The sequence below is a fragment of the Sus scrofa genome, chromosome 5 (genome assembly GCF_054392235.1).
Source record: "Sus scrofa isolate SSC_HxYL_T2T_F1_AM1 chromosome 5, Sscrofa_HxYL_maternal_Yorkshire_Landrace_v2.0, whole genome shotgun sequence".
Lineage (NCBI taxonomy): Eukaryota > Metazoa > Chordata > Mammalia > Artiodactyla > Suidae > Sus > Sus scrofa.
Genome location: NC_139387.1, coordinates 12002176 through 12019791, shown reverse-complemented (window position 1 = coordinate 12019791; position 17616 = coordinate 12002176). Strand labels below are relative to the sequence as shown.

The 17616-nt window shown below is 57.6% G+C and overlaps 1 protein-coding gene across 2 annotated transcripts; it reads left to right on the top strand.

The window, feature by feature from the left end:
• Positions 1-3060: 3060 nt before the first annotated feature.
• RASD2 (RASD family member 2) lies at positions 3061-17016 on the top strand. Of its 2 annotated transcripts, XM_085025037.1 has the most exons (4): positions 3061-3132; positions 3671-3871; positions 10435-10714; positions 14515-17016. In XM_085025037.1, the coding sequence occupies exons 3-4, from the start codon at positions 10444-10446 to the stop codon at positions 15042-15044; spliced, it is 801 nt and encodes a 266-aa protein (XP_084881163.1). In that variant the 5' UTR covers positions 3061-3132; positions 3671-3871; positions 10435-10443; the 3' UTR covers positions 15045-17016. The 2 variants fall into 2 exon arrangements, with proteins under 2 accessions (XP_084881163.1, XP_020937129.1); XM_021081470.2 differs by lacking the exons at positions 3061-3132; positions 3671-3871 and adding an exon at positions 4129-5171.
• Positions 17017-17616: the final 600 nt, after the last annotated feature.

Genomic DNA, 17616 nt, shown 5'->3' with positions numbered 1-17616 from the left:
GCTCTTGCAGACCTTCGGCCCCCAGGGCATCCCATGTCCTTGTTTCTCTACCTCCAGGGACATTTGGCAAGGTCTTATAATGCCAAGTGCGGGGCCGGTTTACTCCAGCCAGTTCTCTGCATTGACTGGCACCCGGCCCCATGCCCCTGATCCAGCAGGGCCTGTGCAGCTGGTGACACCCTCTCCTCAGCCCAGGGCTGATTCAGATGCCCAGGCCTGCTGGCACCAGAGACCCAATAAGGGGCTGCGTGGTCCTGGATTCAGGAGGCAGGAGGCAGGACCTACCTGGACGCTGGGTCTAGCCTGCCATTAACAGGTATTGAACTTGGTCAAGCCGCAAACCATCTCTTTGCAACATAAGAAGCCTGAGCTGTGTGACCTGTGAGGTTTTGCCAACTTGCAACTTCCCGTCTGTGGTCCTTTCAAACTTTGGCTTCAGAGTTCCTGGGAGCCCTGGTTAAAACTCACCTTACAGCTTTAGATTCCATCGGTCTGGGCTGGACGTTTTTCTCCCACGTCCTAGATGCTGTGATGCTGCTGGTCCAGGGAGCACACTTTGACAACTGCTGCTCTAGCAACCCTGGGTGCACATTAGAATCACTTGGGGGAGCTTTAAACAGTGGCCATCAGGCCCAATCCCAGAGCAACTAAATGGGCATCTCTGGGTGGGAGCCTGGGCTTCGTTATCATTTAAAAGCTCCCCTGGGTGATTGATTACCAGGGATAGGAACCCAATGTTTTAGAAAAGTGGCTGGGGAGGTGACAGCACATTGGTTGGGTACACACCTGATTTCCCTTGGGATAAACGTCTCTGAGCTCCCCACGCAGCCCATTGGCCGCCTGGCTTTGAACAGCCTCCTCGAGCCTCAGTGTCCCCTCCTGTAAGTGGCGCTGCGAAGATTAAACCAAGCTGCCTCGCTGCATCTGCCCGCCACCCTCTTGTCTCCAAGGAGAGCTTGTGCACTTCTTTTGCTCTGAGGCTGTTCAGCTGAGCACAATTCAATAAGCATTTATTAAAAACTCACAATGTGCAAGATGCTGTCCTTAATGATGAGGGAAAACAAAGATGAATCAGGCTTCGTCCCCTCTCCGAGGAGCTCACGTGCAAGTGGGGGTGATGAGGCATGTGTCCAAAACATGAGGCAGGATGTATCACCGGCCATAAAGGAAGGAATCAGGATAAAGGCCACTGTATGCAAGGCCCCCTGATTTGCGAGGCCCTTTATGGTACATTTTATAATCCGCCCAACAATCCACGAGGTCGTTCTTACCACCACATCCACGTTACAGATGAAGAAACGGAGGCTTACGGAGCTGGTCAGTTACCCACAGGGCAAGAGCCAGGTTCTGCTGCCAGGGGAGCTCAGAGGAAGAGATTCACACCGGTACAAAGACCAGGGAGATTTGTGGGAAGAGATGGGAACATTATAACCCCCCCGCCCCCCGCCCCCGCTTTTTAGGGCCACACCCATGGCGTATGGAGATTCCCAGGCTAGGGGTTGATTTGGAGCAGTGGCTGCCAGCCACAGCCACAGCCATAGCAATGCAGATCCGTGCCTCGTCTGCAACCTACACTGCAGCTCACAGCAGTGCTGGATCCCCGACCAGGCCAGGGATCGAACCCACATCCTCATGGATACTAATCGGATTCATTTCTACTGTAACGAGTCACAACAGGAACTCCGAGAAATGTGGACATCATGTTTTGAAGGATGTGTAGAAGTTCAAAGGGTGAAGAGAGAGAAAAAGGTTTTCTCGAGAGAGGGCTCAGCACACACAAAGGCCAGGAGGGAGGAAATCTCAGCTTCTTTAGGGACCTAGAAAGTGGTTTGATTTGGCTGAAATGCAGGCTGATGGTGAGGCATGATGGGAATCAGATCCTGGCTGGAGGCCTTGTATGCTGGGCTAAAGCATTTAGAGTTCATATCTTAAGCAATAGGAAGCCATTGAAAATTCTTGAGCAGGGGGCCGGTATTTTTAGAAAAAGATGAAAGTGGTCGTGAATTATGCGAGAGGGAGGTGACAGCCCGCTAAGGAAGGAGGTGGCTACAGCAAATGGTCCACGTGAGATGGTGAAGCCAATGAAGGGGAGGGAGGCTCGGAAAGTGAGCGCCCGGGAGGTGCGCTGTTGCCACGTGACGCTTCTTTGAGCATCATCCCTTATGTGCACCTGCTTATTGACTGAGCCACTCTGCACTGGGGAACAGAGGCAGGTGGGTCTCCTGGGGCCCCACAGCTCCACATACAGCTCCCCTCAAGATGGGCATATGGTCAGTGGAGCATGACCCACCCCGGGAACAGCTGAAGCAACAGGTAATGGGTTCCCGGGCCAGCTCAGAGCTGGCCACCTGCCATGTTTCTCGGGTGCGGGTGGAGGAGCCAGCCCAGTGGCCTGAGTCCTCCTGACCCCAGCTTACCAGGTGAATTGTACCACCCTGCCTGCCTCCTGCTGCCAAGTTCGTGGCCAGCTCAAGGCTCATGGCCTCTGTATGTCAAGCTGATCATAAACCCCTCCTGGGCTGAAGCCAGTTCCTGGAAGCAAAGTCTGGATGAGGAAAGAACACTGGGCCGGGATCCTGCCGCTTGCTGGCTGGGTGACCTTGGGCATGTCCCTTAAGCCTTTCTGAGGCCTAGATATTCCACATCCTCTGGTTAGGGGATTAATCACGTTCAAGTAGTGTGAGTGCTGCTGAGTCCTCCATCTGGTCCCTCCACCTGCCTCATCTTCTCTGGTTAACTTTCCCGGAGAATCTCAAGACCACATAGGGACAAGCAGAAGGAGCCACTTTCTATCATCAAAGTCCAAGACCATCTTAGCACTTCTGTGGACCTAGCATATCATAGGCCCATTTTATAAATGACACAACCAAGGCCAGGCGAGGGGGTAGATTTCCGTGACTGGCCCATGGCCAACTATTTGAATGGACTCGGAGGCAGACTGAAAACCCACCTCTCATCCAGTGGAGCTGGACCTTCCACCTGATGCCCCCTGAGACCCCCACCACCCATCTTGAGGTGGGGGGGGAGGTTGGACTGGGGCTAGGGTTCAGGAAGCAAGGCACAGTTCCCTGGCTGATACATGTTACGGCTGGACAGACACACCATTGCATCCAGGGTTCCTGTTCTCACACGGTAGGAACATTCTCTTTGCAGCCTCCTGATAATGCGGAAGGAGAAAGTGTCCTTGGGGGGAGGGGGGCTGAAAGGTCTTTAACACCTCTCCAAACCTTGTTGACCTCCCTTTTCCACTGAGGGCACATCTCAAGCCTTGGCAGGCCAGTTTCCTGCGAGAATGTAATAACCTTGGTTTGTTTTCGTTGTGCTTATTTTTGCTCTTACCTTCTATTTATGGCAAGTGATACTGGTTTCCCATTTAAGGCAGTGATATAACAATTCTCCAGAAAACGTGTTGGGGGGCGGGGGAGTGGGTCTTGGAGTTAAAGAAAATACGAAGTAATAATGACTGATGCCTGCCCTAGTTCAAGGCCCGGGAGAACCGAGGTGAGAGAGGCACTGCCCAAGGGCACCCAGTACGTCCCCAGCAGGGCTCTCTCTACAGTGCTCCCCCAGACTTGCATGCCACACAGACCTCCATGCAGGCGCGTTTAGGTCAAGGTGACTCTGCGGCCCCTCCTGGAGGCACGTGCGCGGTCCATGTGTCATCCCGCAGGTCCTGAGACCTCGGGAGGGAGGCGGCGGCTCGGGGCCGGCAGGCTGGGCGCCGAGAAGAAGCCTGGGGACTCCGGAGAAGGAGGAGGGCGCAGGAGCCGTTTGTGCGCGGGCTGCAGCCAACCGGGAGCGAGCGGCTGGGGTCCCTGACAGACTGGCAGCGGGGCCCTCGCGAGTCACCCGCGGCTAGAGAGGTGTGCGGGTGAGTGTGTGCGCAGATGTCAGCCTCCGAAGCCCGTGCAGCCTTCAGGTCACAGCACGAGCGCCGGCCACCCCCAGCCCCCAGCCCCTCGGCGCCACGCGCCCGGGCACGCGGAGCGCGGGACTGCGGCGTCCTAGTGGCCGCGGGCGGGGCGGGCAGGGGCGGGGCCAGACCTCGGGACCCGCTGCCATTGGCTGAGCTCGGAGCCGGGGGCGGGGCGCCGGGCGAAGGCGGGTGAGCGGGCTCCAGCAGGCAGAGGCAGGCACCAGGCGGCGGGACAGGCTGCTCGCGGGTTGCGGAGGGGGCGAGGGGGAGCCATGCGACCGGTGCACGGAGAACCGCTCGCAGGGGCGGCGGAGGGCGCCCAGGCCTAAGCTGAGCTTCTGCCACGGGACTGCTATAAGGAGCCTGGGCTCCGATCACTTTTAGGAGGGACCATTGACCTCGCCTGGCGGGAGGAAGGGGGGTGTCTGCCTCTGGGAGAGAGAAGGAGGGAGGAGCCAGAGGCCCCGAGAAAGTTCTCCTCCTCTGGGGGCCAAAAGGGGTGAAGTGGGTGGAGGAACCGATTTAAGGCTAACTCGAAGCTGCGGAACCTTGGGGCGGCGTTCAAGGCCCCCTCCCACACGCGCGCGGAGCCGAACACCCTGCTCCTCCTTCAGCCGCTGGCGTCACCTCGCAGGGAGAAAGGAGCCGTCTCTGGGCGTCCGGGGACCTGCAAAGCTGAGGGCAGAGGAAGCGGCCGCGGCGGAGCCGGGCAGGCACCCCCCAACCCGAGCAATCCCCTTCGGGGCGGGCGAAGCAGGTGGCATACGGGGCCAGGATAGGTTCGCTCACCCGGGATACGCACATACGCACGCACCCACAGTCACCTCCAAAGGACTCTCCCGGAGTCTCTAAGGACCCGGAGTCGCCCCTTCTGCCCTCTCCCCCCAACGCCAGAGCCCCAGGCGGGGCCCCCGGAATCGGACGTCCCCACGCCTCCGGGCACCTGGCTCAACAGGAGTCCCCCGGGTCCGGGCAGGGCAGGGCCGGCGGCGGCGAGCCGGAGCCCGCCCTGAGCCCGGGCCCCACTGAGCCCTCGGAACCCACCCATGGGACACCAGCTCCCCGTGTCCCCTCGCCCGGCCGCGCCCAGCCCTGCGCCCTGAGCCGCGCAGAGGAGGAGTCCGGCGCAGTGACCCGGGAGCCGCCGCAGACTCTGGAAGGCTCGGCGGCTGGAGAGCCAGGCGGTTCCCCGCACCTCCAGGCGCTTCCAGGCATCCCTCCCAGCCGCGCCAGAGGCCTGGCCCGCCATTCCCAGGTAGGAGAGAGACCCTCCATCAGAACTGGGAGCCTGGGGAAGCCGGGAAGCCAGGAAGAAAGGTTTGAAGCTTGGGTAGGGGGAGGCCAGGTGAGGCTTTAGAGGACCAGCGAAAGTTAAAACTGTATGGGCACCTACTATGGTCCAGGGTAATCCCGCAACTTCACCTATTTAGAGAAAATGCAATTAGTGGAGTACCTACCATGTGTCAGGCTGGGTGCTTATCCCAGCAAAGAAAGACTTACTGAATTTCTTCCGTGTGCCAGGTTTGGTGCTAGAAGCTTTCCATTTAAGAGATCTGGAGCAACAGCCTGTTTGAAAATAAGGAAATTGAGGCTCAGAGAGGAACAGGCATTTCCGTCCTTTCGCCAAATATTCCCTCTCCCCTTCCCAAGCCAGCTTCAGCCTGCAAACCTGAACAAGGGTGGGGTGGGGCTGGGAGGGGGCCAGTTTGTGCCCCCTCCCCCACAGCCCAGCCTTGGCAAAGACCTCCTTTGAGAAGGGAAGCTTAAGGAGTGCCTTTCCTGTCCAGAGTTCCTCGAGCTTTGGGCAAGGGTGGGGAGTGGGTGTTGGTGCAAGGGGTGGGTTTCCTGGGTGATCCCCTTCCCAGGAAGGCTTTCTTGTGCTCAGCTGGCCAGAGGGCCCCCAAGCACCTCTGTGGGGCTCTCTTCTCCTCTTGCCCCCGGCCCTGGCAGGATGGATGTTGCTCAGGACCTCAGGGAAGAGGGGAGGCCAGGCTGGGGTCGGGCAGCCAGCTCCGGAGCCCATGATTCAGGCTTCCCCCAGCTTCACAGAGACAAGATGGTGTCCCCCCGGATCTCTGCCTGCCCTCCAGCCCCTCCCCACCCGACAGCCCCCTGATTGCCAAGAGGAAGTGCCACAAAGAAAGGAACCTGCTTCCTGTGTGCCAGGAGCCCTGGGGGCCTCTTGACTTTTCACTGAGTTTCCAGGGCCATGCGGGGGGTTTGCTTCTAGCATTTGCTAGATGACCAGACCCAGTCATTTGCCCAGGGTTGCTGGGCGGGTGAGAGGTGGAGCGGGTCCGCTGGAAGCTGGTCCTGTCCGCTTTGACTCTGAGCTGTCAAGGGTGGTGAGATTGGCTTTTCCAAGCCCCCAGGACTCCCCTTGGTGTGGGCACGGAGGCCAGTGAATGCATATGTGTCCAGAGAGGCTGGGATGTGGGCTCTTGGAGGAGGCCCCAGGGTGTGGGGGAGGGAAGGGGGAGGGGGTCCCCACAAAGGTGGGATGCATCCAGACTCTCATCCTGCCGTCCTTGCCCCTCTGACTCCTCCATCTTCCAGATAGGCCCGCAGGTGCATTTGCTGGGAGCTGGACGGGCCAGCTTTGGGGGCGTCCTGAGCAGGGTGCCTGCCCCCAGCCGTCTGCAGCCAGAGAGAGGGGGGTGGGAATTAGAATAGGCCTCTGGGGTCATTCCCCTGCCTGACGCCAGCTGAGGCTTCACTGAGTCAGACACTGTTGTGAAAAAGACTGATTTGGGCCAGGGGGTGGGTTTTTCTAGGTAAGAGCCCAGACTGTGGAGCCAATGGCCTGATTCTAATCCTGGCTTGGCCAGTCATCTGTGTGGACTGGGGCAAGTGACTCAGCCTCTCCGACCTCCAGTGTCCCCGTCGGTCCAGTGGGTCGATGGCGGTCCCCTCTTCCTGGGACTCTTGTGAAGTCTTTGGAATAAAGCACACAGAGCACCCAGCATGATGGAAGCCTGCCTGGCTGTGGCAACTGTTCCCCCAGCGCGGCCCACCCCATCTCTGCTCCAGGCTCTTCTGCCCCCGCCCCCACGTGCCTTCAAAATGACCCTGGGGTGAGGTCAGCTGAGCGTCACAGAACTTGCATCCGCGGACCTGTGCTGCTAGTGGTCCCCATGACCCACTCTCTGGGCCTCCCGGGCAGGGGACTCTACACTCTTGAAAAGCCCTTTGAGCTCTCACCCCTGCCTGTTCCTCATTGTGCAGGGTCAGCTTGGCTGTGGATGGAGAGAGGGGAGCAGGCAGTGAAGGAGGAGAGAAGCTGGGCCCACAGTGCTGCCCACAGTGCCTCCTCTGGGAGAGAAGACGGGAAGAAAGATGCCCTCCACCCCCCCCCCCAGGGGGGCAGGCGGCAGAGCTCATGGAGGTGTTGTCACCTGATGTCCAGGTGTCTGGGTGCTTCACACAGCCCCACATGGCTGGGGCCCTGTGAAGAGTCACAGTCTTCTCTCAGAGAGGAAAGCCACAGATTTATCCCCCCCTTCCTTGCCCTTTTCTGGCCCTGTCCCTTTTCTCCCTGCCTCCTCTCTCTGACCCCCTGCCTCCTCCCTTTGACCCCCTGCCTCCTCTCTCTGACCCCCTGCCTCCTCCCTCTGACCCCCTGCCTCCTCCCTCTGACCCCCTGCCTCCTCTCTCTGACCCCCTGCCTCCTCCCTCTGACCCCCTGCTTCCTCTCTCTACTTCCTCAGGTCCATGGAGTTGCTGATGTTAGCACGTCTGTACCAGGAGCTCTGGGCTAGAGGCTGGAGCAGGTGGTGATGGAGATGCATGGTCCCTGGGGGCCGCTGGCCTCCTTCCCTCTTTCTGTAGATGGAGGTGACCACCAGCAGAGTCATGCTCCCCGCAGAGGGACTTGGGGAGGGGACTGTCCTGGCATGGGGCCTCTTTCCCGCTGCCTCCATTGAAGGTCCAGTCTGGTTGCCCAGACCGGGAGGAGACTAAAAAAAATTCAGTGCTGTTGGCTCATAGCCCCCTATCTCCACTGCCCACCCAGCACAACCCCTGGGTCAGCTAGAAAGCCCCAGAAGAAAGTTTTGAAAGAGCTCCAAAAGGTAGAGCCATTTAGGAGTTCCCGTTGTGGCTCAGCGGTTAACAAATCCGACTAGGAACCATGAGGTTGTGGGTTCGATCCCTGGCCTCGCCCAGCGGGTTAAGGATCCGGTGTTGCCGTGAGCTGTGGTGTAGGTTGCAGACACGGCTGGATCTGGTGTTGCTGTGGCATAGGCCGGTGGCTATGGCTCCGATTAGACCCCTAGTCTGGGAACCTCCATATGCCGTGGGAAGAGGCCCTAGAAAAGGCAAAAAGACAAAAAAAAAAAAAAAAAAAAGGTAGAGCCATTTGGTTCATTCACGTGCAGATCATTTATTGAGCACCTGCTGTATACAAGGCACTGAAATCCTATGGGATACATTCAAAGGCAGCCTCAGGCATGAGTCGTGGACTTGGAGTCACCATCCTGGCTCCCTTATTAACGAAATGGGCCCTTCCTGTAGACTTTTAAGCATCACCTTATTTGTGAAACAGGAAGGTGATCTGTACTTTCTAGGGAGGTGATAAGAAGACTCTTTAGCATGGGACTAAATGTCTGGGGTTGAATCCTTCCTTTGCTGCTTCCTGGCTGTGTACCCATGAGCAAGGCAGTAAACGTCTCTGTGCTTTAGTGTCCTCATCTGTAAATTGGGGTAGCCACCTACCTTCTGGGGTTGCTGAGGGATGAAGTGGGTTAATCCATGCTCAGCACGGAGAGTGCTCTGCATATATTAACTGCAAAATAAATGTCAGCTATTATTATTGTTCTATACTTAGCACCATGCTTGGCACACTGCAGGGCTTGGTGACTGGTGATGGTTGTCATGGCTCCAGGCCTGGGTCAGTGGTGTGCTGAGCAGGCTGATTGTGTGTGTCCCTTAGCAGTTTATTCATCGAGATCACCTTGGTAGCTTGGAATCGGCCCTGGCGGGAGTATTACGCCAAGGAAACTGACAAAGGCTACCAGTCAGAGCTCTTTAGAATGGTCTTTTGGGGAGCTGGTCGATGGCATGATGGCTCTCAGTCTGGCACAGCGAGCAGATGCAGATGCCCGAGAGTCCTGCGTAAGTCATGTGCCGGAAGACCCATGCGCAGGAGGTGTCTCCACCTCCCGGCTATTAGCATCATGGCTGATGTAGAAATTTATGATGTCAAGAGTGCTTTGGGGCAAATGATTGAGGCTTTCCAGGCCACTTATAACCTGGGGCATCCCGGGCTGAGGACCAGTCAAAGCACTACAGCCCTTTGTGCAAACTGAGAAAAGGAGCCTTTTCTGAGCAGATGAACTGTAGGTAAGACATCCCCCTGGGTGCCTTGTGCAGTGCCCAGCCTGCACCACCATATGCGGCAGCCTGCTGAGGGCCGAGGAGATGGGTACTTCAGCGGGCCTGTCCCTGTTTGTAGCTCCTCTTCTCTAGAGAGAGGAGGGATCCCTGCTGGGTAGGTGGGAGCCCGGGAGGCCTTCAGAGAGGAAATGACATTGGAGACAGACAGGGGGAAGAGGGTGTTCTGAGGGAGGGGCTAACATGAGCGGAAGGCTGGAGGCAGGTCCCAGCAGAACTCGAGCTCACTGAAGGTTCTGGGGGGATTCCGGTGGGTGCTGGAGTAGGAAAGGAGCGTGGCTGGGCTGTGAACGGCCTTTGGGTGGGCCTGTTAGAGCCCCTGGAGGTTAACGTATCTCTAATTGGGGTTTGGAGCTTGGATCCACTTTGGCTTTTCCCACAAGACCAAGAGGCTCCCATAGAAAGTTCTGGGTATGCCCCAGCTCCATAAACCCTCGGGGCTGTGAGGGACTTGAGTCATTCATGGGTCCCTCGTCCAGGTCTCCAGTCTCCTAGAGGTGGGCAAATTCCCAGGGCCCAGGGAGTGCCAATCACGGAGGACGTGACCTGGACCTGCCTTTCGCGTCCTCCTGGGAGGGCTGAAAGGCTCTGGCACCCCCTTTGCTTAAGAAGTGTTCTCTAGCGTCTTCCCCATGTCGTGTCCTGGACTCACATAGGCTCCTGGGAAGCCAGAATTGCGAAGGACAGATGGTCCAGACAGAGAACAGATTCCAACAAGAGTTAGCATCTTTGAGATCTTGCCATGGGCCGAGCCTTTACAACAGCCCTACAAGTCAAGTCCATTTTATAGATGAGAAAAGGGACCCCTGGGCAAGTTAAGCTCCTGAAGCACAGCAGTGAGTCCGGGGTAAAGCGAGGACTCAAACCCCAGCAGTCCCATGCTGGAGTAAAGAAGGAGTGACTGAAGGCAAGGGTGGGTGAGTGAGGGCATGGGTGGATGGATGAAGGAAGAAAGAAAGAAGCAAGGGAGGGATGGGCAGGCAGAACTCCCAGGCCCTTAGAGAGACCCCCGTCCAGTGTTCCCAATGTCCAGACAGAAAACTGAGACTGGACAGGAGGCCTCCAGTAAGGGCTGCGAGGCCAAGGCTCCGGGCCACCTGACACCTGCATCCTGCTCTCTGCCGCAGCCCCGAGCCATGATGAAGACCTTGTCCAGCGGGAACTGCACGCTCAGCGTGCCAGCCAAGAACTCGTACCGCATGGTGGTGCTGGGCGCCTCGCGGGTGGGCAAGAGCTCCATCGTCTCTCGCTTCCTCAACGGCCGCTTCGAGGACCAGTACACGCCCACCATCGAGGACTTCCACCGGAAAGTCTACAACATCCGCGGCGACATGTACCAGCTGGACATCCTGGACACGTCTGGCAACCACCCCTTCCCCGCCATGCGCAGGCTCTCCATCCTCACAGGTGGGTGCCTGGGGTGGGCATGGGCGCTTGAGTACGTGGGCAGGTGTGTGTTCGGCACTTTACAGTGTGCAAAGTGCTTGCATGTCTGAGGGGAAGCTCACAAGCCTCCTTGCCCAGTGAGGGTCAGAGACGTGTTGCTGCTTGCGGAGCAAAGGATGGGGGCCGGGGCCCGATTCCGTTCTGTCTGACTCTGGATCGATTGCTCATGGCTGCCGGTGTTGCCGTCCGGATGAGGGGCCGATATTGACCCACTCGATACAAACTGTACCCTGGGCTTTACCTCCCCAGGGAATGGAGGGGCTGCTACCTTCTTCCTGTGGGAGCTGACCCAGCAGAGCTCTGGGGCCCGAGGTCAGTCTGTTGGGCTTAGGTCTGTTGAAACTCCAGGCCCTTGCCACCTCTCAGAAGGGCAGGGGCAGGACCCAGGCAGTGATCAGCCAAAGGGCCTGGTGGGGACCCTGCCCGGGCTAGGAACTCCCTGATAATCACAGTAACAACCGTGGCCATAGCTAACACTTATTAAGAGCAGTGTGCCTGGGCAGGTTCTTACAGCTTGGAATGTATCTATTTAATCCTCGCAACTAACCTAGGAGATAAATACTTGCCTCCATTTAGGGAAATTGAGGCTCAGAGAGGTTGAGTTATGCCAAGTGGTAACACAGCTGGTAAATGGCAGGCTAGCGATTATGCTTGATCACTGAGCTATCCTGTAGCCTCTTGGCCCTGAGGGCGATTGGAGGCATTGAGAGGGCAGGTGGAGATGTGAGATGGGGCCATGAGTTATGTCATTCAAGCAGTTTTGTGTGGGAGCTAAGGGGACAGGCCCAGGAACTGGTGCGCCTGGATCCGAATCCCAGGTCCACTGCTTCCTATGAGCAAGTTTTGTACCTCTGAGCAAGTGACTCTATCTCTTGGTGCCTCAGTTTTCTCAACTATAAGATGTTATCACATGAGCACCCATCCCAAAGGTCTTTGTGAGAATTAAATGCGTTAATATAAGAAAAGTGCTTGGTGAGCAGCAGGTCAGTGCTCAGTACATATTGGTCTTGAAGTTCCTGTTCAAGGCTCAGCAGGGTAAGAACCCCACTAGCATCCATGAGGATGTGGGTTCGATCCCTGGCCTCGCTCAGTGGGTTAAGGATCTGGCATTGCTGCGAGGTGCGGCATTGGTTTCAGACGCATCTCGGATCTGATGTTGCTGTGGCTGTGGCATAGGTTGGCAGCTGTAGCTCCGATTGGACCCCTAGTCCAGAAACTTCCATATGCCCTGGGTGCAGCCCTAAAAAAAAAAAAAAAAAGAAAGAAAGAAAAGAAAGGAAAGAAATGAAAATAAATATTGGTCTTAAGCCAGCATTTGCAGTGAGCCTCCGATGGTCTCTGCGGGGTCATTTCCTAAACCACGCCTCTGCCATTGCTGGGTGGTGATGAACGGAAGGAATGAGCATGTAACCCTCCAGCCATCACTTACCCGGGCACATCGAGATAGCTCTGCAGCAAGAAACCTTGGCCATGCCCACCACCACCCCCCCACGGCCCAGCCAAGACCCCTCCTTGAGTGCCCTGGGCAGAGAGCTCCCTCTTCCAGGCTGTCCTTACTGGCCGTCTGACCCAGATCACACTGGGACCGCCCCATCCCACGTGTTGGAGACGGGAATGTGTGGACAGAAGGAGCCGGGGGGGACCTGGGTTCCAGGCCTGGCTCTACCACTTGGCGGCTTAGACACGTGACTGGAAGTCCGAAGCTCAGTCGTCCCTGCTGCACGTCGAGCATTCACTTCGCTTCCTCCCTGTGCGGCTGCCGGGACGCAGGAAAGCGCGAGTGGGGGGCACGTCCAGCAGGCAGTGGGTCTTGCACCCGTGTCAGCTCTCCCTGCCTTGGGGCGGAGACTGGGTGCCCACGGGCAGAAATAAGGCTCTCAGAGCGGGGAGAGAGATGTTGAGGTCCATGCGTGTAGTTCCAAAATTGATTTTTAATTAACAAATAATGCACACACGCACCCTCCTCTAGACCTATAGACAAGGTTTAAAAGCCTCCATGACCCATGCCCCCAACCCCCGACTCCTGCCCCCCGCTCCCCAGAGGTAGCCACCTCATCAGTCCCCAACCCCTGCCTCTCGTGATCACATTGGTATTCACATTTGTGTCCTCATAACAGAGGGTGTTTTATCTGTTTTTTTTTTTTTTTTTTTTTTTACGTGCGCATATCATTCTGGGCACATCTGTCTGCTGCCCGCCTTTTTCCCTCGCCAACCCGGGCCTCGTTTTCCAACCTGGTACTGCTGGTGCGCAGCACATTCGGAAAGCCATTAATTCTGCTGCCAGCTCTCCTTCCAGCTGCCAGCCAGGCGTCACTGAAGCTTGGCATCGCAGCCTTGCATTTGAATATGTCAAGGCCGCCGAGTCCTCAGGGGCCCAGGATTAGCCTAACGGGATGGGTTTGGCAGCCCAAGTGGAACCGGTTGCCAGGCCGGCCGGTGCTGCCTTGCAAGTGCCTTTCTGAACAGCCCACACCATCCTCCTTTGTGTCCCATGCTGTCCATGCAGCCACCCACCATGTGCCCTGGCGAGGTCTCCCTCTGGTCCAGAGTGCATCAGTGGCTGGAATGGGCTTCTGAAGGTGGGGTGTGCTGTTTGGCGGGGTCCAGAGGAAGGAGGCAGCAGTGCTCCTGGAAATGCTGGATTCTTCTCTCAGAGAACTTAGGCCAGTCCCTGGCACCTCCAAGCCTCGGTTCTGAGATCTGAGAATCCTGGGATCTTGACATCTCCCTGCAGGTTCTTAAGCGTTTATGCCAAAATGCAAAAAGGCGATGTGAGTGTGAAATTGTGGTCACTGTCGTGAGATCTGGAAATTGGGATGGAGGCACCAGCCCTCTCTCACCCTCCCTGGCCCCTGTGACCTCCCCAGCATCCCTGTTCCAAAGACCCGCACTAAGGGATGCAGCAAGTTGTAGCAGGGGTAGCACAGGTCTCAGAGGCTGGCATTCGCGTATCCATCCGTGATTTGTTCCAGAAGCACGGGGCGGCTATGTGTGCCAGGTGCCATCCAGGTGAGAATAGAATGGGCTCTACCTCTTGGCCGAGCCATGCCTGAGCTGTGTGATCTTGGGCTGGTTGCTCACCCTTTCTGAGCCTCAGTTTGCTCACCTATCACATGAAGGTAGTGACATCTCCCTCACAGAGGTTGTGTGAGGAGTCCAGGGGAACCCAGGCGCCTCTTGAAGGTGCTTGTCCTCCTTATCCTTGTGAGACCCAAGATCATTGAGCATGTGTCACTCTCCATTCATTATACATCTTGGGTCAAACCCTCAAAAGCATCCTGTACTGGACAGACAGGGAAACTGAGGTTTAGGGAGGTGGCGTGACCCGCTCAAGGCTGCGTGGCTGGTGAGTGGATGGGGCAAGAGGTTAACCTAGGCCGGCCTGATGCCAACACGCTGAGTTCCCACTGGACGTCAGGTGCTATTTCAGGCCTTGGGGATGTGCTGAAAAAGACAGCAAGGCCCCTGTTCGCGTGGAAATTGTATTATTATTCTAAGCTGTCCACACAATTTCCTAAGTCACCCGTGCCATCTCCAGCCCCGCAGGGAAACTTAGGGCAGGTTCATTGTGTTTGAGCCAGGCTGTGCCACGTGCGTGCCCCATGACAAGGGCTTTAACCCTCTGGGCCTCCGTCTGCTGCTCTGGAGAATGGGGGCGTCATAATATCATAAGAGCAGTCCCCCGCAGGGTCACTGCGACGGTCAAGTCCAGGGAGCCGGGAACTCACCTGCGAACTCACCTGGGGCTCTTCTCCCCCCAGGCGATGTCTTCATCCTGGTGTTCAGCCTGGATAACCGCGAGTCCTTCGACGAGGTCAAGCGCCTCCAGAAGCAGATCCTGGAGGTCAAGTCCTGCCTGAAGAACAAGACCAAGGAGGCGGCGGAGCTGCCCATGGTCATCTGCGGCAACAAGAACGACCACGGCGAGCTGTGCCGCCAGGTGCCCACCACCGAGGCGGAGCTGCTGGTGTCCGGCGACGGGAACTGCGCCTACTTCGAGGTGTCGGCCAAGAAGAACACCAACGTGGACGAGATGTTCTACGTGCTCTTCAGCATGGCCAAGCTGCCGCACGAGATGAGCCCCGCGCTGCACCGCAAGATCTCCGTGCAGTACGGGGACGCCTTCCACCCCAGGCCCTTCTGCATGCGCCGTGTCAAGGACATGGACGCCTACGGCATGGTCTCACCCTTCGCCCGCCGCCCCAGTGTCAACAGTGACCTCAAATACATCAAGGCCAAGGTCCTCCGGGAGGGCCAGGCCCGAGAGCGGGACAAATGCACCATCCAGTGAGTGGGAGGGACCCCGGGGTGGGGCTTGGGCGGTGCCTAACGGGAGGTGGCCACCCCCCCGCCAGAGGCTTGCTGCCCACATCCACCCCCCTCCCCAGGACACCCCAACAGCAGTCACGTTCCAAGACCTTTGGCGCCAGACTGGAGGACCCCGGCCTCTAACCTCTATACAGTCTCCTGCCTTCAGTCACTTCCTTCCAATTCCTTCTTTCCACCGCTCCCCCTTGGTGTCGGCTTCTCCGTTGGGGGGTGGATCTCTGCCAGGCGGGCGGTAAGGCTGGGTGACATATGGATGTACGCCTGGACCCAAGTCGGAGCTTGCCTACCCTTGCAAGAAACGCTGATGCCAGAGGGGCCAGGACGCCTGCATCTGTTGGAGCCATGGGGCACATCACAGGTGAAAGCCATACCCAGAGCCCGCTGAGAGAGGGCTCTGCTCTCCTGGTGGAAGTCCCGGCTTGCTTTAGGTGGCAGCTGCAAGTCCCTCCTCCCCCCCGCACCCCATCCTGAAGCTCTCACCCTCTGGCTCAGCTGTTTCCATCCCCCAACTCTCAAGGTGGCCCCCCGCTGTCCCCGCCAATGAGCCAGGGGCGTCTGGGGGTTGGAAGGTGGGCGTGGCTACGGCACCTGGACCGCCCATCTCCCGGGACCGCCTTCCTCAGCCTCCTGTGCCAGGTTCCTCTCGTCTGCTGGATGTGCTTTGTCGTCGCAGCCATCATGTGGCTCCCAGTGGAAATGAACATTGGTGTACTGTACAAGCTGAGTGACCCCTCGGCGGCCAGGCGCCCCGTCTCCACTTGGGACCCCTTCCAGTCCCGCTCCCTGACCTTGTTCCCGAGCTGGACACTGCCCACCTACCGAGCTTCAGCATTTACACGTGCACAGGCGGAGCAGGCTGGGGCTGCTTCTCCTCCTGCCCCTGGCCACAGAGGAGGCCAGAGGAGGCGGCTGAGATTCAGAGGGTCAAGTGACATGCCCCAGCTCCGCCTCTCGGCTAGTTCAAGGCAGAATTCCACCTGGAGCCAGGCTGTCCTCTGCTGTGCTTATTCCTCAAGCGTTCATTGAGCACTTTTGGGTGCTGAGTCCACTGCGTGCGTGGAAACAAAGGATGAGCAATGCACTTTACACCCCAAGGCCCAGCTTCCCTGGCTCTGACCTCTCCCCCCCCTCCCCCCGCCCCCCCCCGCCTCTGCCCACCCCTCCTGTCCCACTGCCTCTTGCACATGCAGCTGTTGGGAGGCGTGGAGGAACAGCTGGAAGCCAGAGCTGAGCCCAGGACAGGTAGATGAGAAGGATGCAGGGTGGGCCTTTTCCTTGTGCCAGGGATTGGGCTGTGCTGGGCATCAGGCGTGGTGGGTTTTGAACCTGTGGACCAAAGGCTCTTGCCATCCGCTCTTAACAGATACATTTTATGTTTTAAATCTCCTTGAAATTCTTGAAGTCTAAGTCCACAGGGAACCTTCTGTGATTATCCAGTAAATCTTTCTGAGGCCCAGAGAGGGTACGTAACTTGCCCCAGGTCACACAGCTAACCTATGAGTGGCAGAAGCAGGGTTAGGTCCGGGCATTCGGCACACACCATGACATGCCCCTCTCCTGATGCCGTCCCAGCCCCTGGGGACTCTGGGGATTTGAGGTGTCGTCTCCCTGTCCCTCTCCCTAGATCGGCCTCTGAGGGCTCCTGTAGATTCTGTGTACATTGTACTCATGTATATACCTACACATGCACGTGAACACACAGATACACACGTGCCTGGCCTCAGCTCTGCACCCCCCACACCCCTACCCTGAGCCCTGCTGCTCAAGGCAGCTGCTCCGACCCTGCTTCTGTGCCCCTGCCCAGCCCCAGCCCCAGTCCTCTACGTGGACCAGGTACCTTGGCCAGGACAGGTGTGTGGCTGGTCTCACCTGGTCACACCCCTGCTTCCCCATATCTCTGTGTACACTCTCAATTAAAGTGGGTTTGTTTCTAAGCTGTGTCCTTGACTTTGTGTATTTTCTATATTTCCCAGAAAAGGTGTGGCTATTCCCCGAACCAGGAGCCTGCCTTTCCCTTCCCAAATTGCACCTGCCTGGTGCCCTTGCCCTGCGTGTCAGCCCTAGATCAGCCTTCAAGGTTAAGTACCCAGAGGAGGGGGAATAAAACCCCAAGACAGGAGGTTACACCCCTCTCGGCCCTGCGGTTCTCCCTGGGCAGAGGGGAGGGGAAGGACTCAGCCACACACCTGCTGCATGATTGACACACCTCATTAGTATCTTCCAGTCCCGCCAGAGACGTGCTCCTTGTGTTCACCCCCTCCTGTGGGAAGGAATTAGGTTCTGAGAGCTCAATATCTCGTCCAGGATGGCACAGCTAGTGAAGTGGCAGGTCAGGGACTGGAAACCAAAGGCCATCTGAGCTCCGTGTGGGCGGGGAAAGGATTTTGCAGCTGGGAGATGGAGACGGGTCTGTGCTTTTGATCAATCAACAAACACCACGGAGCATGGAGGGTTAGGTCTGCCGAGGGAGGTTCAGAGAGAAGGTCAAGGTCCCTGCCTGCCCAGGGCTCACGGTCCAGAGGGAGAGACCCCCG